We start from the raw sequence: 24,871 nt of genomic DNA on the forward strand, positions 1-24,871 counted from the left end.
GCCCAGACAAAGACACGAGCTAGTTTTATGTACTTGTGTGATTCATACTACAGAAGACTAGTCCATATATAGCGAATTTCAGCATATTTTGAAATCAGAGTCACGAAGTGTTTGAGCCACACTCTTTTATAGGCAGACCGTACAGCATGAGTGGTACTATGCAAATATATGTGGCTAATTATGTTTAGAGGAATTAATCAGTGTTTTATTGCTTCAGGTGGGTGAGGCATGCATACCATGATTCATACATATTTTGGCTTATCTTTTAAGTCGGTAGGTTGGATAATATGATTGTGTTTTGACAGTTTATTTGAATCATTGCTAATTTTAGTTTTGGTGGATTATCTGTATCTTCTATTATACTTTGCCAAGTTTGCTGCTGCCTGTTCCATCTTTGCATGCACAGTGCATAGTGCATAGTGAAGCGCTACATTTTTCGGAAAATAAATCGAGAATGATTACGTTATTTTTAACAAAAATAGTACCGTTTCGTGTTGTTTATAGAATTTTTGGAACAACTAGTTTGCGTCGTATACGTGACTTTGTGCATGTTTCATTTGAGAACTATCAGTTTGTATGAGTTTCTGATGCCCGAGGCACAAGGGTATGTAAATTCTTGGTTCTAGAAACGAAAGTAGCTAAATCCTCTCTTGTACGTAGACTCTTATAAACTCGAGTTCTAGTATCGAACCTACTAATATTGCATCGTCTCTAGTAACATCTACACGTCTAAACTGAAAATGTAACATTACCAACATTACGGTTAGCAAGATTCGTTCGTTAAAACATTTTTTTTTTCTCTAGTAGAAATGTGTAAAGATACGCTGCTGCTGGATCAAAAAATTATAAAGATGTAAACCTTCAACCTCCCAACTTAACCGAATTTTACCGAGGTCATACGGCCACCGTCACCCACCGGATATCCCGATCTCATCAGCCACCAAAACCACCACAATCCTAACCGATTTTACCACATTACCCTCACCAGAAATCTTCCAAATACAAACTTATCCCAAAACCCGAAAACGCCACTGATCAGAGACACGGAATTTACGCTTCTGACCGGTCGCACTGTGTCAGACATCACTTCCGGACGTTACAACCCCCCAATATCAATACAGTCCCTATTCCGTAATTCTATCCAACTTCACGCCCGGAAAGTGCAGATCACCAAACAGAAAATGCAAAGCTCCGATTAGAAAGGAAAAACATATATTGGCATTAACGAATCCGGTTACATCGCCGATTTTACCCCCATTTGCCGGAAAATAACTAACGCGAAATTGGGGCAAAAAAGAAAACATAATTATCATCCGATTTTTGCCAGTTCTTCTACAGAGAGCAACAAACAACAACAAACCCTACTAGCTGGTACTCATTTCTAGCTTTGTATTTTCCTCATTTCTCCAATTTACAACAAAATTTAAAAGAAGAAAAAGAAAAGCTAAAATACTGTGGTCCTAAACGACTCCCTTCTCCTCGATCGGAGACCTGTATTTACAGAAAAGGCCAAAACATCTCCCTAGAATTACCGAGATCTACACCACCGGCGGTTTAGAGAGACCTCCGCCGCCGCTAATTGGCGTAGATAAAGTGACGATCGTCGGCGAGCGAGGAGGAGGAGGAGGAGGTTGAGCCGAGGAGGTCGGTGATGTCACTCGACGGCGCGGCGCGGCCGAGGCGGAGAGCCTCGAGGACGCGCTCGAAGACGACGACGTGGCAGGGAATCCGGAGCACGCCGCGCTGCTCGTAGCCGTACTCCTGCGCCGACTTGTTGAGAAGCTCGACGAACACCGGATGGTTGAGAAGCTCGGCGGAGACGACGAACCGCTCCATCTCTTCGCCGACGTACACCGGGACGTGTCCCTCGGGGACTCCGGTCTCCGGTGAGCTCTTTCTCCGCCGCAGCTTCAAGACTCTGAACGACTCGCTGCGGCGAGTCCGGGCGGAAGAGGAACCGGCCGCCGAGGAGTCGGTGGAGCGGAGGAGGCAGTACTGCGACGAGTCGGCGACGCGGGAGAGGCGTCGGATCAATTGCTTCATGGTGTTTTTGCAGAGAGAGAGAGAGAGAGGAGGCGTTTGGGATTTTTAGAGAGAGAAAGTGATGATGTGAGTAGTGGGTGTGAGGGGTGTGGGGGGGAGGAGGGGAATATATAAAGGGCAGGAAAGGGAATTAAAATGAAAGAGGAGAGAGAGAGGGACATGGAAAGGTGATGATAAGAGAGAAGGGTGGGAGGTACAATTAGGCGTACTTGGCAGGTACAATAACACAGACACAGACCCTTTATATTTTTCTTCTTTTTATTTTTCTTTTTTAATGTTTTTTATTTTTATTTTTCTAATGTTGCGCAGTAAAACATTTATATTCTAAGGATTTGGTGCCTCCTTTTTTCTTTCTTTTTTCACCCGGGCTTTCCGTACCGAAGAGGACGCTGCGGGAGTAGGTAGGCGTGAGGCAGTACGTCTTAGCATTGCTTTTTCTTTATATTCTTTATTTAGTTTTATGCGGAGGTGATTTCAGATACCGTACATTTTTACCTACCTTTATGTGAGCAATTACGACGCTTGAAATAATAGGTTTCGGGTTTATTTTGTTTTCTACGGCCTAGGCCCTATGGTCGGAACTGAGGAAATTTCACATGATATGGTTTTCAAACATTTACGAGTTGAAATAAATTTTCATTTGACGCCGAGAACAATCAAGCAAAAACCTTAAAATTCATGTCAATATAACACTTGCTTGGCGGACGAAACAGTTTCCGTTCGGGTTGGGCGGGAATGGGCGCCACTCTCGACATCAGGATATGCGGGCCCACTATTGGTTATCATCGCTACTGACGTTTGAAGCGGCCGTGTAGCGGCTGTATGACAAATGATCGAGATTCAACATCAGTAGCCATGTAACGACGACATGGCAAAATTGAATTTGTTTACTGGATCATGGTTCTTGTAGTTGATCGCAATATAATACAATGGAGGTAGAATCCGCTTTAATTTATTGATCTCACGCTTTTTATGTAAGATTTTGATACATGGATTGATTTTGTGGCAATATTTCATTTGTTGATACCCCGATTTTTATGAACAAAAACACATTTTTATACCTTGTAATAATAATGGATTTAAAATTTTATTGTCGGTACTCGAATCAAATTTCAACTATAAAAATAAGAGTGTAAGGACAATATCGTATATATAATTAAAAACCTGAATTGTCAAAATATAAATTCACTTTCTAGGTGACTACGTATATATTCACTTTCTACTTGATTGTGTCCATTTCAAAATCTTCATTTGGCGGCGAGATTAGGTCTTAATTACTAGCCATATATATACTTGACATTAAGGTGTTCATTTCAATAAAACTAACACAATTCGTGAGTTACTAGCGTGTTTGCTAATCTGATTAATGTTGCTAATGACATAGGAGGGAAGTAAATTGACGACAAGTAAATACCTATTGTTTCCAAATTCTAAATAGGTCCCAACCGTCCCATACTCCTAGTGCCAAGAAATTAAAGGTTAATATGGTTAAATATTTACTTCCTTCCTTTTGAAGGATAGTGCTCACTTCCTTCTTGACTTCTTGTTCTTGATATGTAAATTTTTACCAAGCCATAAATGGTTGTATTAGTGTACGTTATTCTTGTAAGATAGTAGAGGTGAAACGAGAGAGTCATCAATGTATCTAATTATGAAGTTCAATAGAGCTGGCCAAATAGTTATGTTCTAAATATCAGATATATCGGTAATATTTATAAAAAAAACGATATCGCCTATATTGGTTGAATATAGCGATCAACGATTAGATATCGGTCATACTTCGATATATCGGTCAAATATTGGTCAAACCTTTATTTGTTTTTTTTTCATTTTTAAATATTTATTTCCTCTCTTTTTTGAAAAAAAAACTTGTATATTTTTTCATATATATTTCTAATTTTTATATTTTTTGTATTTTTTTAATATATATAATGAATTTCGAGTCTAAACAATCATTCTTAAAACATTTATTTCTATTATTAAGTGTCGTTCGTGTACTTTAATGGCAAAAAATTAAGTATTTTTTTTAATTTACTTAGTACCGTTTCTTAGTTTATTTGGTATATTTTGAAGTATAATTTTATAAATTTTATTGAAAATAAGCAAATCTGATAAAACTGATATATATCGATATTTACTCCTTGATCAATAAGTAATATTTAAATCATTGCCAAAAAGTAACGACATTTTACACTGTTTAGGAATTGTGTAAAATTGTAGTGTTGTAACTTATAATGTGCAGAAATTGTGTGCTGCGCCCTTGCTCTACTTTAGTTAAATGCTATGAATAACGCCTTTCAAACCCTGCCTGGATTCCGGCAATAATAAACATAAAACTCGATTTGTTTCTATTTATTCTAATTCAAGGCACAACATTACAACAAAATTTCAAACATCACGAGATTTGATTTCATGGCATGTTCGACATTTGTGAGTGAAGATGAGAACATAAACATAAGTAGAAGAAAATGGCGGACATTTTTTTTATGGGAGTATAACGTTAGCACCACTTACTCTTATTTATGAGAAGCAATCCTTTCATTAAGGAAATTCATATCTTGTTTAATTCATTGCATCTGGAATTTCTTTGTTTCTATCAAAGTTATTGGATTTCTACTCACAGATCGATCACATCATCTTTGTTGCTCATGGAGACAACAAATAGAACCTTTAAATTGCAAGGCACATCGATCAAAAGGAAACCCAAGACAGTAGAAAGTCAATAGTTAAAAATCTGACAGTTGAACAGATATTTGGCTTCTATAAGTACAATTCATTCAACATAACTTACCGAAATTTGGCCGGTGTACAATCAAATTTCACTCAGACATGCATAGCTTATGCAAGTATGCACTTGAGATGTTAACCTTTCAGATATTGAAGTGGTAGTTACATACAGACATTTATGTTAAAATTTGATAATCATGAATTTAACTATAACTTGTTCCACTTATTGGTGTTATTATCTTAATTTATCAATAACTAGTGGAGAACAACATTTCTAATATATGATTTGAAAAAAATAGATAAAACTAGTCGATGTCATGAAGCAACATCTATTAGTGACATTTCAATAAAATTAACATAAAAATGGTAGTGACTTCATGAGTATGAACTTTGTTATAGATAATAGAAATATATATATTCGACGTGTATAGCAATCCTCCAAAATTTTAATTTGGTCAAATGATATTGGTGTAATGCATTCAAATATATTAGATTTTGTCTTGATTTCTCAATGGAAGTTTTTTGCAGGAGTCACCTCATGAAAGGTCATTTTCCTGTTTGCCCACGGATTAATGCAAAATAAGAATAGTAATAAACAAGAACTCGTAATGTCTAGCTAGCTTCACCTCCGCGTACTAAGTTTTCCCCTGAAATTACTGTGGACTATATTTCGTCAAACAACAATGTAGTTTAATGATCGAACCGATTTTCTTTCAAATAATGGATATATTTTAGTTGCAAAGAGCCAGACAAAAAAATGTTGCGCAATCTGACATGAGCAAACTATGATACAAGCTGTGAGAGCAAGCTCATTATTCAACATGAACTTTGTAGTCTTGTGTTGTTTGCATTATATATATATATGGTACATGTACATAATAGTCTAATTAGACATTTGCACTATGTCATTTCAATTATAATGTTCCTTTCCTGAGGTCCAAGGTTAAAAGACCATACACTTGTCGAAAAAAGACGATACACTAGTTACTCATTGAATGAGTGAAAAGATATTCCGGCAATTAAGCACAATACAGATTCGGTCAAAAACACAGAGAAAGGAAAAAGGACAGTAAAACAAAAAAAAACGGACAAATGTGCAGCGCACAATCAACGATCTCATTTTTTCCGTAGTCCGTTTACAGTACACATTGTCGTGACTCCTTTTATACGGATTTTTTGTCCTCCCCTCTGTTCCTGACGTGGCACACGTCACCCCACTCTCCCTCACCTCCCACTCTACCCCACGCGCGGGCTGCATGAGTGTCAATCAGTTCGCCTGCCCTACACGGCCCCGAACAACGTGTGGGTTTCAGTCTACTTTTCTGAGACGCTTGATTTTGGTGTTCGTCAATTTTACCTTTTAAAATGAGGGTGTGATTTGTATTGGGAGAGGGATGGGGAATCGGAATCAAACCGCAAGTTGGTTACATGATATATATATATATATATTCGCTAACGGTTATTAAAATTTGTGTGACATAGTCTGTTTGATCTTTAATTTTTAAAATTTATCATGATTTCTCAACTCTTGTTTTGTTATCAAATAGATCTATCCAACCAAATTTCGCCACTGTTTTGTTAATTTAATGACATAGATCATGCATGGGCCTATATAAAATGGGCAAATGACGTTTGTAACCCATAGTTTTGATCGAAATCAATTTCGCGCCAAATTTAGAATTGACAAAACGAGTTTAGAATTAAGAAAATAAGGACACGATTATGAGAAATATTAAGTGGAAACAAATTTAAGCCTTCATTTTCATTAATATGTCTCATTTGCCCTTTTATATGGGACTACACATGATTCACGTCATAAAATTAATGAAATAATGACGGAATTTGGTTGAATGAATCTAGTTGATAACAAAACAATAGCAAAACAAGAGTTGAGAGATTTTTTTGATCAATTTTAAAAGTCAGGGATCAAACTAACCATGTCACAAAAATTTAAGGACCATTAGTGATTTTTTTTTTAAAACATGGAAGATGATTCCACAAAGAAAGCTCGCATTTTCGCTTCAAATGCATTGCTACATCATTGAGTGTTGAGTAAGTTGCCCTGAATTTTTGCTGGTAATATGCTTTATTTTGGTGCATTGTGACATGGTACATTGTCATACTGCTAAGACACTTGCTTGAATAAAACCCCAAATTCGAGCCCCCAACATTCAGAAGTAACTTATTGGAAGGTTGCTGAAAAATTGGGCTCTAGCGGGACTAATATAACGCTGGTAAAAAAGTTAATGATCAGAGAATTTAGGTTATCATGCGGCTCGATTATCGGATGTAAACAAGCTTGCAAGGTTGTCGTGCCGGAGCCAAATGCTTAGCGTCATAAGCAGGTCATAATGTTCCCAGCTGGTGGGCTGCCTCCCCCAAATCCGAATACCTTTAACCAAAAACAAAGATGGGAATCTGCCACTTCTATGTACGGTAAAATACTCTAATGTCCGTATGGAGCTTAGAATGTTACAATTGCGTTTCTTAATACTTGGTAACTGAATACTACTTTTTACCCGTAGCTACATGTCTTCTTTTTTATATTTTATATTACTGATAGCTAGGACATAACCGAGACTCATATATTTTAAGGGACTTTTTAATCAAAAGATCTAGCAATATCATAGTTGGTACTAATTGATATCAACACCCCTTGTTCGATGTATGTATAACAATGCTTTGAACTGAGGTTTTACGGTGGAAACATTGCTTTCACAACATTAGAGAAACAAATAATTTTTTAAGTAGTATAAATTTTACTGTAGAACGTTCATGTGCATGCACAAAATTGCACTAGCATTGAGGTGTGCATAGTTCGTAGCTTCGAGTGGATTAAGAATGCCTTGCCAATTTTTATGTAATACGTGACACTTTGTTAGGTAGGATGTGCACCAAGGGACAAGAAAACCCAAAAATTGGGGAAGTTTGTTTCATACGATTGAAGTATGTGTGAATCTAGCCTGCTTCTAAAATTTTCAAATCAGCTTGTACAATTACTGCCACACTATCTTATTACAGGAGTACTTTGATCAAACGTGATCCGTTCCTTATGTAAAGCTTGCACGTACGTGGTTGATATGATTGTAGAGACAATCGTCGATTATATATTGACTTTTATGTGATTAAAGGTGGTTAGTTATGTCCAATACTATTTAGTCCAGTAACATATTTTTGTATATATGTATGTTGAAAGTTGTGAATTCGACTTACAAAATGACCAGTTCTAAGTTGTAAAATTTCAATTATAATATATATATAAATTTGGTTAGTTATTACTGGCTATGAGTCCTATGACATATATATACTAATACATACGTGTACAGTTGTACATGTAATACATACATATCAATAGATTTTATTAAAATGATTTATAGGTAACCCTAATCTATGTAACAACATTATCAACATAAGAATGAATCAAGATTAAAGGTAGTCAAAATGTCCACACCGATCTGTCACATTTTTATTCTCGGTGTTAATTCACATAAAGATTGTTCCTTTTCTTGGTCGACCTAGCTATGCATGTCCTACTTGTTATTCGTACAAGTTTAACACATGGTTTCAAAAGGCGGAACGTTATATTTATAAATAAGCCATTTGTGAATATGTACATAGGGCGGCTAGCTTGAGATTCTGATCGACGCACAATCTACACATTTCTAAGTTCAACTGATAAGCAAGCTAGCAATAGTGTATTTCAGATACATAGGAGCATCTAATGTATTGTGCGTGGTATATATGCTGTAATATACCTAAGTTCGTCCAATTTAAACCAATTTTTCTCAAGCTACCAAATAGCAGCATATTCATAAGGTGTAATTCAGCACATGAACATATTTAGACAGTGCGGAATTTACATGTCTATGAATAGAGGCCGGGGGTCTTCTCATACAGCTAGCCTCTTCCAGTCAGTCGGGATTTCGTTCAACACATCGAATCATCAAAACTATGACTCAAATCGATCTCCATTGTTTGGTGAAGTATATGATCCTTTAATTTATTAACTAACCCATGTTCTTTAATTCAACTAACCAACTGTCAGAACCCATTAATATATTGAGATTTCCCGGAACCCATGTTGTCTAGCACCGCATGCAGAATCATAAGAATATTTTCCAGTTTTTTCAAAACTTAAATGATTGATAAAAATGTGTTGGACGTTGAACTGTAAACGAACCAGCTATGCCAGCTTGAAAAAGTCGTGAAAAATGTTTTCGACAAAGAAAAAAAGCGAAGAAGAAAAATTAAAAATCCGATATTATTCAGTCACAGGCAGCTCATCACTATCATCATCGTCACCGCTCCCCCTCGCGCGTGGAAATAGCGTGTTTGCATTATTCATCAATGCAGAAACTTCTGCAAACCCAAGCTGTCATGAACAGAAGGAACATATATACACAGCTGATGAGCTGAAGCTTCCGGTGATTTTAAATGAAGACGACACTTAAAGACAAAGTTTCCTTACGACCCAACAAGCTTCATGGAGTTCATCTTCCGGCCGGTGATTGCGACTCACTGACCGACTGTCCTTGATTGATCGATCATCAATATTTCAGGTCAGTGATAATGGCCTTTCTTTTCACAAGTAGCTACCTGGATATGAACTCATCGATCCGACCTTTTGAATTTTAAAGCACTACCTACCACGTCTTTTATCTACGCTCTAGTAAACTTACTTGTGCGATGATTACATGCAGTAGCTTCGATTAGGATTAGCCAGTGTTAGTAATATTATTGGTTCTATAGTTCTGGTAATTATCTTCCCAGCAGGAGGAAGCACTTGTGAAAAGAAGAGCAAAATATAGAAGATCGGATGGAGGAGAGCAAATAGCCAATATTACTAGATAGCTTAATTTAGACCAATTAAGGTCCCAAGTTATGAACCAAATGTTGCTCTTATGGGCACCGTATATGTCAGTCAAACATTAATTTGACGTTCTTCATTGTTGGTGTTAGGTTCTCGTTGAAAGCTCCAAGAGTTAATTTCTTGCAAGATATAGGTAGCAGGTGCATGCTGGAATCGATCAAGGCAACAAGCAACCTCTCTAAGCTTCATGTTTAACTATGTTATGACTTCAAGGGTTTTTATTTGTAAAAATAGTACTCGTTTGCATATAATTAAAAAAAATTCTGGTCGATCATTCCTTTTTATTGATACAGATACGATCACTATATTAACAAATATATTACACCGATTTGTTGATTATTTGTGCTTAATTATACTTCTTGGCTGAGTAGCAAAATAAACTTCTTTTGTTTATAATTAGGTTCTGATAGTCCCGTGAGGCTATATATGTGTTAGATAACAAGCACACACCAGCCAGTATGCACAAAAAGAAATCATCAAAGCAGATTCGATCAGTAATGTTAAAATAATCTAGAGGTTTTGAAAGGTTAATTTGCATGACTATATTGTAAAATTAATACTTATAAATCAGGAAAAACCTAATGCGTCTTCCTCATTCAACTGCCGCTGGTTTGTATAAATGATGGATGTACCAAGTACTTAACCATGCAACTTTATTTTGCAGTTAGTCACATAGTCAGACGCTCCCTAGCTACTCACAAGAAAACAAAACAAGTATTCCAAAATATTGAAAATTAGGATAGCCATCTTTTTTAAAATTAGTGCATATATATATATGCATATAATATAAGAATAATAATCGAGAGTAAATAAACAGAGAAGAAAATCAACAATTGTAGGTACGGTGGGGATCAATCAGCTCTGAGACAATTTGGCACACTATGACGCTCCTATATATGTAGTCGTCTATTTGATCAATATGAAATTAGTCCCGAGTCCTACTACTTTAATTCTTCTTCTTTCATCTGCATCCGTAGTGCCGTACGTATAGTCAGTATTGAGTCGAACTGAACGACCCAACTACTATACCCGACAAACATAAAACGAAGGGGAGCCAAGAAGAAGAAGAAGACATTATGGCGCCAACCCTAACGTACCCTACAAGTTCAAGTTCATATTCATCAGCTTGGAAACTTCATCACCAACTTGCGGAAGCTAGCATTGCCTTAATCACGTGCCTTGGCTTCAACTTCTATACTCACTTACTCCCGTCGAGTCTTCTCATGTTTGTGGGTTTCCTACCATATATAAGATCGTGAGGTTTCAACTGTTCAGATGAATCCTCCATCGAAAAAAAAAACTGTTCAGATGAATCGGCGCTCTATGATTAATTAGATCTTTTGAGATGTTAGTGATTTTAATGTGATAGTTTTTAGATGTCTGTGAGTTAAGTGTCAAATGCTTCGATCAAAACTTAAATTTTTTTTTTTAAAGGCGATCAAAACTTAATTGGTGACTATTATAGATAGTGCTGTTATCCCTAATGAACTAATACTCGAATAGGTTGGAATATGAAACCCAAAGCTGTTCCTCAACGGATTGAGATCAGATTTTTTATGAAAATGCGATGCCATTAACATATTCATGTATATTACCATGTTAGGAACTTAGGATAAATCGAAAATAATTGTTCATACAGTATAATGAGTATATGTAATTTCTTAAGACCATGATTATAAGAGGTGGAGCTTTGAATAAATTATTGGTGAGACATGACTTTGAAACTTGAAAGGGAACCGATCGTAACGTTATTCAACTCTAACCGTACATGTCCCTAGCTTCCTATATTCTAATATGGCCATTTCTAGAAGTTCTCCTATGACACTAATTTCTGGTCAAAGATTTGTATTTTTCTGAAGTTCAAAGATGTGTGCTGCAGTTCTCGATTTTAATAATCGATCAGACTGGTGTCTAACCTACAACTTATCAGTAGTCCTTGATTGGCCTGATCAATCGATCAATATATATGAAGTAAAAAATCAACGTATATATAGGTCACACTACTTCCCTACATGCCTTGGCTTTTCAGAAGCATATATATAATCATATACACAATAATGTTATAAATATCGCTTGCGTAAACGTTCAGATCGAATTAGATTAAATTAATATTATGACCAAGAGAATAGTAAAAATATAACATCAAACTAGATCAAACTAATTAAAGTATACGTCAAAGTTTAGGAAAATTTGAGGATTTTCACACTGCGCAGGAATGCAGTAGATCGATGACCCGGGAGACTGCTCCTCTCCGTGAAGAGGCTTTCGATAGAGACACAATAATATTCTGACTTCGAACTGGTGAAATACTCGAAGACGAGTAACTGGTCAAAGTTCGAAAGAACCTAATTAGTAAGCTTACTAGTACCCCTGTACTTATTAATATATTCAACGTACGGCTCTTATGATGTTCTGCTGTGCCACATATTAGTAGCTACCTATTGGTTTGCTATATTGAATTACTGCTAATTAAGGGAATGACGTTTGCTTGGTTAAGTTAGGTTCTAGATAATATAATTGATCGAAGTCCGGTACACCGTACATATATAGTTGTAATTAAGAAGGAGAACCATCTACGGCTAGCTTTCATCTAATATATATGATCGTTCTAGACTTCTAGATCATCCTCTACTTCCGTACTGGTAATGGAGTGGGTTGCTTGTTTACTAATATAGTAATGAACGAAAGGATGGGGTTAAACTCTTTATCAATTCTTAATTAAGCTCATCACTGTGGTAGATTAGTACACACAACTAATAGTATTCATATATAATTTTCCTGGAAATGTTTCCACAGTTGGTTTGATTGGAGCAAGGTAATAGAGTTTATAGCGGCATAAGAAAGATACTTTAGTTTATTCTGATGATCTTTCATAGATTAGTAATGTTTGTTCAAGGAACGGGCATTGAACTCATGCTTGGACGAATTGGTATGCATGGAATTTTCAATGATATATAAGAACTTGCTTAGCACCACCAAATATAATTGTTAAGAGTTAGGCCAATTAATTAAACTGAAACGTCTATTTGACAAGTTGGTAAATATTAAGAATTTAACACGATGCTTAATGTATTACAGCTAATGCTCCGAGGCTTTGGCTTTGCTTTCGGTCGTGCTCAATTTTCTGGAATAGAAAGCTAAGAACATTCAACATTGTTTAGAAATTAACAGAAAAGAAAAAACAGAATATGTGTGGAATATGACGAATATCTGGACTTTCGGTGGTGCCGTACGGCCAGTACGGAAAAGAAAAGGAACGATCCACTAACCACCGACCAAACCGAGATATCATCCTCCGCCCTGCCCCTTACGCAATTCCAAAAGCTAAATATTCAGAAGAAAATTAAAGAGACAAAGCAAACAGATGACACATTCCTACACCACAACCGGTCCCATTTTTTGCTTTGTGCAAATTCCGTGTGGCAAAATTGTCAATAATTTCCAGCAAGATAATTGCTTTTTAAGCAAAAATCTTTTAAAATGTTCAACACGTTGTTCCTATCATTGAAAAAAAAAACAATATGAATTTTCCTAATTCTATTTTTTCGCAACAGATGATCTCTCTATCTCCATTTCTCCAATATTACTGATCAGAAATTGCAGATTCCTTCGCTTTGTTTTAGTCATAGACAAACTTCCATCAAAACTAATTTGGATGCATTCCTTTGACGTACAAATTTCTTCTTCTACCACTTTCTTTATGCGACTTTACTACACTAATAATGTATGAACATGACCTGAAATTGTTCATAGTACTTCAGAGCATGTTATGCACTTGAAATCCTATGATTGACAATTGATTTTTGTACTTCTTTTAACCCTATTCGATCGTGTGCAATAACAATCATATAATTTCGAAATGCATAACATGCTCTGAAATATATAATTTTCCGATACTTCATTGATGTAACTAGTTAATTCATATAGGAAATATATAATATCATGCATGATATTGGCCCACTGCTTAGCTAGGGCTGCATGGGGTTCTGTACAAGTCAGTATACCAATATGGCCGTCTTGTGACTCTCGTCAATTGCCATAACTCCCATAAGGTTGGTCATCGTCATATCGTCCACAACACGTACTCTCCAGCTTGATCTTGATTTGGAAAACCCTACTTGTTCCTTGACCAAAAAAAGATTAAAGAGTAAAGAAAAGAGAGGGATCCTTTTCTTTTAATTTGATAATATTGGAAATCCCAATCAAGTAGCCCAATTCAAGAGAGGTACAGAACCTCGCCGTACTTCCGTACATCACCGTCCACCGGCCTGATCTGTTCATGATTCATGTCCCTAGTGGACTGTGGAGCTATATATGTGTTAAAGAAAGAGATGTTGCTTGAAGGTAATGGAATTCTGACAGTGACAAACTGATGACAAGGCCGCAATGAAATCCACTAGCTCTTCTGGCTTACCTCAATTCTTATCGCGAATGCAAAAGCTGAGGCTGAGAGAGACACCGCACCTCGCAGAAAACCAATACTACTGGCTGCGAGAGAGATAAAGAGAATGAGGATGCTAGAGAGGTTTCGTTTTTAGCTGTATACGTGCGTGTTTCACACACCATGCAAAGCATTCTCCCCTTTGTAGAAATGCATGAAGTCACTGATTAGAGACTGTCAGTCTTATTCGAGTGCTCATATATGGCAAATGTAGGTTTCTTTGTTCGGAAAAAGATTAACGACGTCGGTAACTGAACTTTTGTGGTGTATTTGTGAGGCCTTAGGTAACAATTAATCTAAGTACGTGATTCAAGGACTTCTGCGGTACTCTAAGGTTACTACAAGCCATAAACTATATGGGATATGAGTTATCACCTCGCGCTCATCCATGTAATGTATGAAGTATTCAGCACCTCATAACATGCTAGTGTTCTTGCACCTCGATTCCCATTTACATATGGTCACTACAAGCCATACATAAACTTGAAGTTATTATAACACCCAGCGACGATGCCTTCCTGTTGGATCCAAGGTACCCATTCTATATATATATGGGAATCGACACTCTTATCTCTAATTTGAGGCATCTGAGCTCCCATGAACTTATATGACACTTTGGCACTTTGCACTCTTATAGCTAGTACTTATTAATTCCACGTACTCTTGCATGAATTCTTATATATTCAAATGACGTAGGAGCCAAAAAGAAGAAAGTGGCTATACTCTAACTTTTGTTCTATTCGATCATAAGCTAGACTCGTTTTCACTAGCAAATTTAGCTAATAAAACTGTAGAGAATCTTGTTTAATTTGTTCTTATTTGTCAGACACTACTCAGACCCAACTTGTAACCCTATTTTTTGTTTGTTCACCCTAAGATATTGTAATGGACCCAAAACTCCAAATGACTGATAATTGAATCCACAATGACTCCATGAGAACGCATGATGGCATGGAATAATAATTAAGCACTTGAAAAATACTAAGAAAGGCCAAGACTGAAGAGAGGGGTCCCTAAGTGTCGTACCAATACCATCGTGGCATCGTATTGGTCACGAGATATTCGTTCGAAATTGAGTGTGAACCAAGGAAACACCACAAGTAGCTTATACCCGATGGCAACATAGCAACCGCCATGATTTCTTCTTTGTTCGTCTAATATCGTTTTTGATATGATGGAGAAGTTCAATCAGTTGCGGGCAAGACATGTCTCATTAGTTGTATTTGTCTGCATATTCTTCTCTTCCTGATTAGATAGGCCTCCTACGTTTGCAGCTAAGCAACTATCTTTACCTTGATATAGACTAACAAAGGACTCCAGGAGCTATATATAACAAGATAATCAGACATTATTGAGGTTCTTTTTCTGGTCGGGGACATTATATTGTTCTATTGAGCCTGATGGCGATGGCATGAGTTATCCAGGCCCAACCAACCAGATATTTACTTGGGCTAGAAGTTTAGAACATTTTAGGCCCAAAGGGGTTTAGTATGAGCCTCGGGATTTATTTTCGTTTTTTTGAAAGGAGACATTTCTTAGTTAGAACTTGATTAACTAGTTCGAAAATAGTCGTAGAATCACTAGAATGAGATCTTAAGCCATAGAGGTGCATAGCAGGGTGTAACTTTTTGTGTGTGAAAGGCTGAAGCCAATAAGCCATCCAAGAGATTCCCTTACATGAGAAGACATAATTATCTTAATGTAGGCATCTATCTTACACAATCTTGCATTTTCACCTTAAACAAGATTTGCAACACATTTACTCTAAGTCACGTTAAATATCATAAAATATAAAATGTATGTCGGTATCGGTTTTAATTGTCTTTATTACTTTTAGAACTGCTATGGAATATATTGAACACATTTAATTATTCTAGTTGAATGACATAAAATTTGAATATGTGTCAGTAATTTGTTTTAATAATCGCAATGCAGGACGTTGAACACATTTATTTTAGGTCACGTGAAATAACATAAAATTTGAACGTGTGTCAGTATTAATTTTGATATACTGTCTTTATAATTTTAAGTTGAACAAATTTACTCTAGTCACGTGAAATAACATAAAATTTGAATGTACGTCATTTTGATATATTATCTTTATAACTTTTATAACAACTCTAGATCGAGTACGTTGAATAACATAAAGTTTGAATGTGTGTCTCATTTTCATGTGAAACGAGATCTCTACTCAAATACGTTTACCTGGCCCATCATAGATTTTATCGTCCAATTTCCTATATAAACGCCCCTAACCTTCTTCCGAAACACATCAACTAGCTAAGTGAATTGGTCATATCTATTCGTTTCTTCGAGACTTCCATTCCATGGTTCAGCTAGTGTGAGGAGGGGGGGGGGGGGGGGGGGGGGGGGGGGGGGGCAGGGAACAAAGAGAGGACGGGAGAAAGGGGAGGGGAAAGGAGAGCTTGAGATATCCAAATTAATCGACGGAAGTTCCATAATAGAAATGGTTGGCATGGGAAAAAAATACGGAGAGAAAACAGAGGCAAATGGTATGGAATTGATATTATACGTACTTAATTGTTTTTTTTTTTTGGGACGAAAGGGAAAGAGGGCTTACTTGTATGTATCTCTGGTTTTTGTGGCAGGTTAATGCACAGTCAATAAGATCGCCATTGATTTATCATTTAATCAGGTGTCCGGGCTGTGCACATTGTGCCTTCTGGAGCAGTTGGTTCAATCATAATCATATGCATATTATATGAAGCTCAGCAACTATCCGCAAAATATAAAACCAAATTTTGTTTTGATGTTGTATAGATTCAGCCCTTGATCTACTTGAGAAGGCGGAGGACAATGAGATCTTAATCGATCGGCTCCTTGTAGCGGAATGTTAATGGAGCTCGGAAGCATTTTTAGACACAAATCCTCTTATGTCTTTCTCGATAAGCTCATCTCTCTCTCACCGTGCAGTCATCTCTCTCTATGTGTTCCAACGCCAGATTGCAAAGAGACCACCTCATTGGCTCATTGTAATTCAGTTTGTAGAGAATTGCATCACCTTGACCTGATATATGTAAATTAGTGAAGAATTAATCGTCTGCAGTTCAATAACTGTACGTATAAGAAAGAGATATAATTAACTCCCCAATTATAAGTGTATTCTTATTTTTTTAATTAAGGGCTGGTGTGGCTGCCCTTAAACCTCTATTGATGAAATCGTCAATACAATGGGGGGATATGAAGCCTAACCCTTGATTATAAAGACCTTAAATAATATCAGAAATCTCTACAAACAAGTAATCAACAAAACACAAACTATCAAAGAGTACTACACTAATATCAATTCTATTTGCTTTATAACATTGGTGACATAGTTGAGAGCATAGTAGATGTGTAGCCCTAAAAATGATGAAGCATCGCCCATATACCCTAATGTCCAATAAGCTCTCCAACTATATTGCCGCTGGAAAAGTGATCCGATGACACTTAATCTCACCCTGCCACTAGGTAGTAATGACCATTTGACGAAGTAAGGAACTTACCACTTGCCTAGAGCAGACAAGGCACTAAGAGTGCACACACAGACAAGAAGCCCGACCAGCCCTACAAGACTGATGCAGGGACTTGTTATTTGCCTAAATGGCAACTAAAATAAAAAACCAAAATAAAAAAAGAAAAGTAAAAAACTGAAAACTAGGGCAGGGCCCAAAAGCAAGGCCCAAACCCAAACTTTATTGAAGGAGAGAGGAAGCTCGCACGCCGCCAACCAGACCAGACATGTAATATTCCGAAATTTTATAATTACATTCTAAGTATTATTCGAATATTAGAAATTTGGCGCTGGTTTGATTTATAGTACGAGGGTGGAATCAAAGGTGTTCAAGAGAATAATTACTCTGAAACATTATCGTGAGTAATCAAGAGTTGACTTTTTATTCATTGCTTATCTCAAAAAAATTTATACGTGAAAGTCGTAGAGCTCGTCGATACGAGTTCGTAGACATGTGACACGCGTAATTTGGAGATCGTATGAAAAATTATAATCAGTGGAAGTTTCGAATCCCGGAAATTTTAAGTTTAAATAGAAAATTTCCTTTAGGGTTACTCATTTTTGTGTGCACGCATTTTCTTCCTCTTCTCTCCTCTCACGCGCCTCTTCTTCAAAGTCAAACTTTTCCTTTTGATCCGACCCGAACCCGGCCGACTTGACCCGGATTTTTCAGCGAGCTCCGACGGTTTTCAAGTGACGGGGTCAGCCCAGATCGCTTTGTCTCCACCGTGTGCACCTCCCTGCGGTGGTGACATGCATCAATTCGTCTTGTGCTACGCGAATCGACGACATGAAGGTGATCCGACAACCCGGCTGTGACCCGACTCCTATCTTTGGCATGTCTGGTGTCGTCCGACCTTGTTGCCAGCCCAGAGTAGCTCGCCACCTCCTCACCTTCATTCATATGGAGATGGATTCCTTCAAATTAACTTCAAAGCAACATATTAGAGTAAGAGTTATTGATCCCATTTAGAAACTCAAATTTGGTGATGTAGTGGCTTGTAACTCGCCGTGCTTGATGTGTGCTTTCTCTTTATTATGATGTTGTAAATGTTAAAAGCTCAGTTTGAGGTGTGAAGTTGCAGAGTTGAAGCTTTCTGTTGAAGTAGCAATTTGGCTTCGATTCTGGCGAATTTGGTTGTATCTTCAGGTAAGGAAATGGTCACCTAGTCATGTTATACTTGTTGTTGAGTCGATTTGGTAGGATGGGAAGGTTTTGGGCCGTGTGGTAGCAATATGGCTGTTTGGTAATCTATTATCCCAGGCTTGTCAAATACCAACATGTTGTTATATAAGTTGTGGTTTTGGTTAACCATTGAGCATATTAGGGTCGGAATTAGATTTCATTCGGTTCATCTTAAGGTAATCGATGAATCGACATAAATATAGTTGTAACAATTTGTCAAAGTGTTCCGTCACTTTGAGAGGTCTCCGAGAAAGAGTTGTCTCAAATGACAAGTCTTCGGATTAGATTGAGCTTTAGATTGAGGTAGAGCTATATTGAGTTCAATTGGTACTAGTTGGAGTTTTGATTAGTTAAGAAGGTTAATCCATGTGGAGACTTTAATTAGTCACTAATGAAGTTGTACCTTTAGCAGTGTAGCTTCGAGTTAGTTTAAGTGAGGGAGTTGGACCTTGACCGTTATTTTGTATACCTCAAATGATATTGTGTTGTGATCTTGCTATGATTAGGTACGTACGTAATGCTAGCTATAGTGTGGTTATAGTAGCTAGTGCCTTTGGTATCGTGTGTTGAAGACGCATCGGGAGTAAGAGGTGAGTAAACCTCACAATGATCATCATGGTCAAAGTTAATTTATAATTATTGAATCGCTAAATGTGAAATTGTTTTAAAAATAAGTTTTGTTTTAACTCATATGAACTTGATCGACTATGGTTCATAAGTAAGTAAAATAGTTTTATTATAAAAATGGTTTTTGAAAGGTTTAGCGATCGTGAACTATAGTTGGTATTAGTGGATGATTCCTGAGTGGATGTCTATGTGTGTGTGTGTGTATACACGTGAAATATATGTATTGATGGTGTGGAATTGTGAGATGTTTTAATTGAGTTATATGGTATATTTGTTAATATTGGTGGAAGGGACCGGAAGGGAAAAAATGTAAATTCCGGTAAATTAGTTTATTGACATGTTTTTCATGTTTTGTTGTGATGAGAGTCGCTTGGTTGGACTTAGTTTGGAATGTGGCTGGATTGATATGTTGTAGGTGGTTTTTAACGTTGAGTCGTATTAAAAATGTTTTTTTTTGTCTTCGGACGACCACAGTGGTGACTGTAGTGAATACAACATTATCATGGTTGGATTGAATGTCGTAAGAGTGGTTTTTAACGTTGAGTTGTGTTAAAAATGTTTTTGTCTTCGGACGGTCACCGTTGTTGTGTCAGTGACAATTAAATTGGGAACCAAGCCTTTGGCCGGGTGTTGGTTACGAACTTACGATCAGTTAGAACTCTATTTTGTCTGTCGTAATACTGCATGTGGGGTAACCGAGTAGATTTATTTGCTATCTGCTCATGAGTGCATGTGTTAAAAGAGAATTTATTTATGATATTTTCTTGTGGTCGTTAAGGTGTAAAAGAAAACAAGAGTGAATTGTTTTCTTAGTTTTTAATGAGGGTTCTTGATTTCAGGTTGAGGTTTTGGTTTTCTCATTCCTTGCATTTAGTGGTATACTTGTGTGAATTCATGAATTATGTTTTTATGCAGGAATCGCTAATCTTTACCTTTCATTTTGATTGAGTGTGATTCATAGAGTTTGACGTCATTGTTTATGTTTGAGAAATTATAAGCATATGTTATGTTGTTAAGTTTACTCATACGAGCTTTAAAAAAAACCTGGTATTTGTTTGTTTACAACCCGGTGCACCAATCCATGGTGTAGGGTTACGTGTGCAGGTGGGGTATTCAGTTTTGCAACAGTAGAGATTAGAGAAGTTGATTGAGCTATAAGAGTGCTTTTATTTACCCTCAGTTGCTCAAGTTGTGTACGACGATGTAAAGGTAATATTTGAAATTGATTTGACTTATCACGTGTGCAAATTTAAATTTTATTGTTCAAAATTCGAAGCGTGATAAAACTAGATCTCGCTACAACCACCATCAGAGGAGCACCGGAGCACGACCACTCTCGCTAGAGAAGCAACCCCGTCACGGCACCGTCACCACCATTGCAAGGAATGGGGACGCAACACCCAAGCCTATTAGATCCATGAACATGAACCAGTATCCAGATCGGATCAAGAAAACCCGACCTAGATTGCATCACAAATGCGACGTCGCCATCCCTTTCGCCACACTCACGGCGCTGACAATCCGGACGGATCCGCCCAATAACCTTCTGCCCAATAAGTGTATTCTTATTTACATTTTTAAATTTTGTTGATCGATCTAGTTTTCTAGTACATACCCCAAGTAACCATCCTTATATCAGTAATACGGGATATACGTGTCCATATCAATGATATCGATCGTTAACATTGTAATTGAGAAAACATTTGCTTACGAGGGGCACATATCTAGCTATCTAGATATTCCCAACGTCCTAATCTTTTTTTTATATATCCACTACTATAATAGGAAGCGTCTGTTTGGTGTCAATAGCTTCACCAACTTTTTAAATTTCCGATATCACTCATGTAAGATAAATTTATAAGATAAAATAGATCAATCATAGTTATTATTGTAAAACATAAAAAGTAAAAAATGAATAAACAAAAGAAAGAACATAGGAGCAACATTCTCATTGCTATTGCAGTTACAATATGTGAAAGAGAGCTTCTATTTATACCTCCCAAAATGACACTTGGATCTCCATATTTTTCTTAGATAGTTTTGCTTAGTCAATGCATATGAAATTACTAAAAACATATAACAATAAAAATACAACAAGGAGAATAATTCCTTACTTATCTATTATAAAATAAAAATGTAGATAATTATATTTATTGCTAGTCAATCCAAAATGAGATATCAAATTGCATTAAATGATTTAATTGATTACATTCTTTTTTGATAATCATCATTAGTCAAAAAATTAATGTAGTTGATAAACATTAAATTGAATGTGGAAGATTTAATGTATAAACTATATAACTATATAGAATTGCTCATAAACTTCGATTTGAGCTAAAAAAATAAAACTCGTTTATTAGAGGTTAAAATATTTTATATATGTTGATGTTACTATCAATTAATGAAAAATATAGTTAACCAATTTATTATGAATTTAGAAAATGAGTGGAAGAGTAATCAAATTAATTCGAGAAGATAATTTGTATGATTATTATGCATTTTTGGAGTTGTATATAATAAATGAATTTGAAATAGAGTAGGAAAGAAATTAATAGATATTAGTATGATTTGATATATCAAATTCGATAATATGCATTTTTAGTAAAACTTTGGAGGTCTAAATAGTATTTTAGGTATATATAAAAGTAAAATAGAGATATACTGAGTAAGGAGGTCTAAATACAGTTTTTAAAGGTATGAATATAAATTCCCTATGCGAAAAGATAGGAAACAAACATTTTTTAATTAAAATTATAATCAATGAATAATTGAATATGCAACAACCGAAAAAGACATATTGACGTGTTAAGATGTTAGTATGAATTAATTAAGGCAATTTCCTTATGGAACCGTTAAACTGAAAATATCAAAATTATCCTTTATTCATTAAAACTTTAACATTATAAAATATATTAGATAATTGTTAGAATTGGAAATCAATAAATAAAAAACAAAACAAATAAAAATCGTGGTAACCAACTGCTCTATTTTCTTTTTCCAATTTTTATTAACTGTTTTTTTTTTAAATTAGCACGCACGGTAAAGCGTGTCAAGAGATCACTAGTTAAACACAATATAAACATCAAAGGGGCACTTGTTGATCGAATGCTGAACAACTAGCCGAATCTATAGAAAGAGTCTGCATCAAATGCCGTACGACAACGTATGCATACGTTCAAAACTTCAAATAATGAAAAAGTAGCATGGTTCCATCTACATGTCAGACACTGCTATCTCAACATCGATCAGTATTGAAAGAAAATCGTCCGTTTAGTAAAGTCATTGGTAAACTAGAAAAGTCTTGGTCATGCTAAAGCTCGAGTATGAACGCATTAACAATTAATTCACTAATCTACATAGCGTGTGCACGTCTAAAACTAATGTATACGGCTGATCTTGATGCTTCCATACCTACCTACCTACAGAGCTGTACTTTGAACATGTGTTGATTAATTAATCAGCCACATCAGTCAACATGACCATAATCAAGAGATAAAGTTATAAAAGAATAAATAGGATTACATCATGAACATGATCCGCTTTAAAAAATTGAATTATGCATTGCAACCCGGACAATATACCTAAGCAAACTCTAATTTTTAATCATATGAGAAACTGTATTTTTCAATACAAAAAAAATTATTTGGATAGTATCATATTCATGCATGGTGGAATAAATTTTAATTCCAGCTATCCCACTTGTAGTTAATTAACCCTCCTCCTCCTTAAGAGCCAGCAGCTAGTTGCTCGATTATTATTCTCTTTTCTCTCCATTCAAGATGGTAAATGGTTTTCAACTACTATATAAAATTGGTTTCTCTTTCTTGTTCAGTAATCTAGCACACAAATGTTATAGATCAACTTGCTTAATGTTGACCAATTGCACTTAATTATAAGGAACCGATAAGATAAATCAAACCAATTCTCTACGCGGTTGATTTGGATAGGATCATATATGTGAAAGTTTCAGTGTGATACGTACTATCTAATATTGGTCTGTACGTCTAGGATAATTAAACTTGAATTTGGCTCATGTTTTGGAGTTCAAATTTAAACCAGCTAACTAAAGCTTTTTGCATGCCGACTCTTATGAAAAAGAACTTGTTACATGCCAATAAACTCTTTTGTTCTGGCTCGATAAACTTTGTGACTGTGATTTTACAAGGACTGAAATATCTATAATTTTCTTGATATTTCAGCGAAAGATTTCATTTTTCGGCATATGGATATATCCGTTATATACTAATCATTTTTCGATGAAAATTTTCGAAATTTTCCGATATTTTCATATTACTGCCATGTGTCATGCCAATTTCAAATAAAATAAAAAATCACTGGTTAGGATAATCGAACCTCTAATCCATTTTTTATAAGCACAAAGTTATAGTTAACTCTACTACACCAACTTATTGTTATATATGGTTTTTTTTATTATATATCGCATTTCATGTCTTAACATTCACTTAAAATTGATAATAAAACCGAACTAGTTGTTAAAAGGAATCGAACCCCTTTGGTCTAGAAGAAAGCAATGATGGACCTTACCCTTATGAGGGAATTCAACATGCCTTATCCACCTATTATTCTCTAATGAGATGCAATCAAGTGAAAACATATTGACACAATTTGATGCACAATCTTCACAAAACTATGGTTATGGTTAAAGTCGAGAAATGCTTGATCCAAACGTGAACTACCAGTACCACAACCCACAGTCAATCACCCACGACCCCCTATAGTTGACATATAAGTCGGTATATGCAAAATTAGAAAGGGGATATATCATTTAATGACTATTATTCACAATATAGTCAGGATTTTACTCAAAGACATGATGAAGATAGTGAAATTTGTTGTATCTCATGGATCATTTATGTGGTTCCAAATCACTCATGTAATTTAATATTTAATGTCTCCATTTGAGTAAATATATATATATATATATAGTAGATTTTTAATAATACTCGACGATTATTTCACCTCAGATTAATATAATTCACTATAAACTAATAGATATATAATAATTTCTTATGTCATATAATAGATAATTGATCAAATAAACATTTCTCAAACTTTTATTTAAAATTTATATGTTTTTATATAAATTTCTATCAATTTTCTTAATTATTTAAAAAAATCGAAATTTTTTCCAATCAATAGAAATTTCTAATTTTTAAATCGTCAATATATCCGTTCTGCCCGAAATTTTAGATTCTTGATCTATTTTTAGGGGCCGCGGGCATGTGTGGCGGCCTCTTTTAAATTGTCTTTGCGCAGCTTGTGAGCTTAAATTGAATATAAGACTATTCTCCGAAGACTTCCAAGCTGTTAATTGCTTCAAGTATATAAAATATAGATAATATATATATATCTATATGGTTCGTGTCGTTTGATGTGACACAGCTGGTTTATATATACAGCAATCAATAATCTAACTGGTGCAGTTATTATCGCAACGTTGTT

The 24,871-nt window shown here is 35.8% G+C and overlaps 1 protein-coding gene and 1 long non-coding RNA gene across 2 annotated transcripts; one reads left to right on the top strand and one right to left on the bottom strand.

Moving 5' to 3' along the window:
- Window positions 1–1,369: 1,369 nt before the first annotated feature.
- On the bottom strand, window positions 1,370–2,108 carry LOC126788159 (auxin-responsive protein SAUR71-like). Its single transcript, XM_050514123.1, has one exon. It carries the CDS (start codon window positions 2,041–2,043, stop codon window positions 1,576–1,578), a length of 468 nt encoding a protein of 155 aa, XP_050370080.1. The 5' UTR covers window positions 2,044–2,108; the 3' UTR covers window positions 1,370–1,575.
- Window positions 2,109–18,172: 16,064 nt separating this feature from the next.
- LOC126788546 (uncharacterized) lies at window positions 18,173–21,137 on the top strand. Its single transcript, XR_007671381.1, has 3 exons — window positions 18,173–18,745; window positions 19,288–19,371; window positions 20,499–21,137. It is a non-coding gene; the product is annotated as an uncharacterized LOC126788546 (long non-coding RNA).
- The last annotated feature ends 3,734 nt before the right edge of the window (window positions 21,138–24,871 follow it).

This window comes from Argentina anserina, chromosome 3 (genome assembly GCF_933775445.1).
Source record: "Argentina anserina chromosome 3, drPotAnse1.1, whole genome shotgun sequence".
In the NCBI taxonomy this organism is placed as follows: domain Eukaryota; kingdom Viridiplantae; phylum Streptophyta; class Magnoliopsida; order Rosales; family Rosaceae; genus Argentina; species Argentina anserina.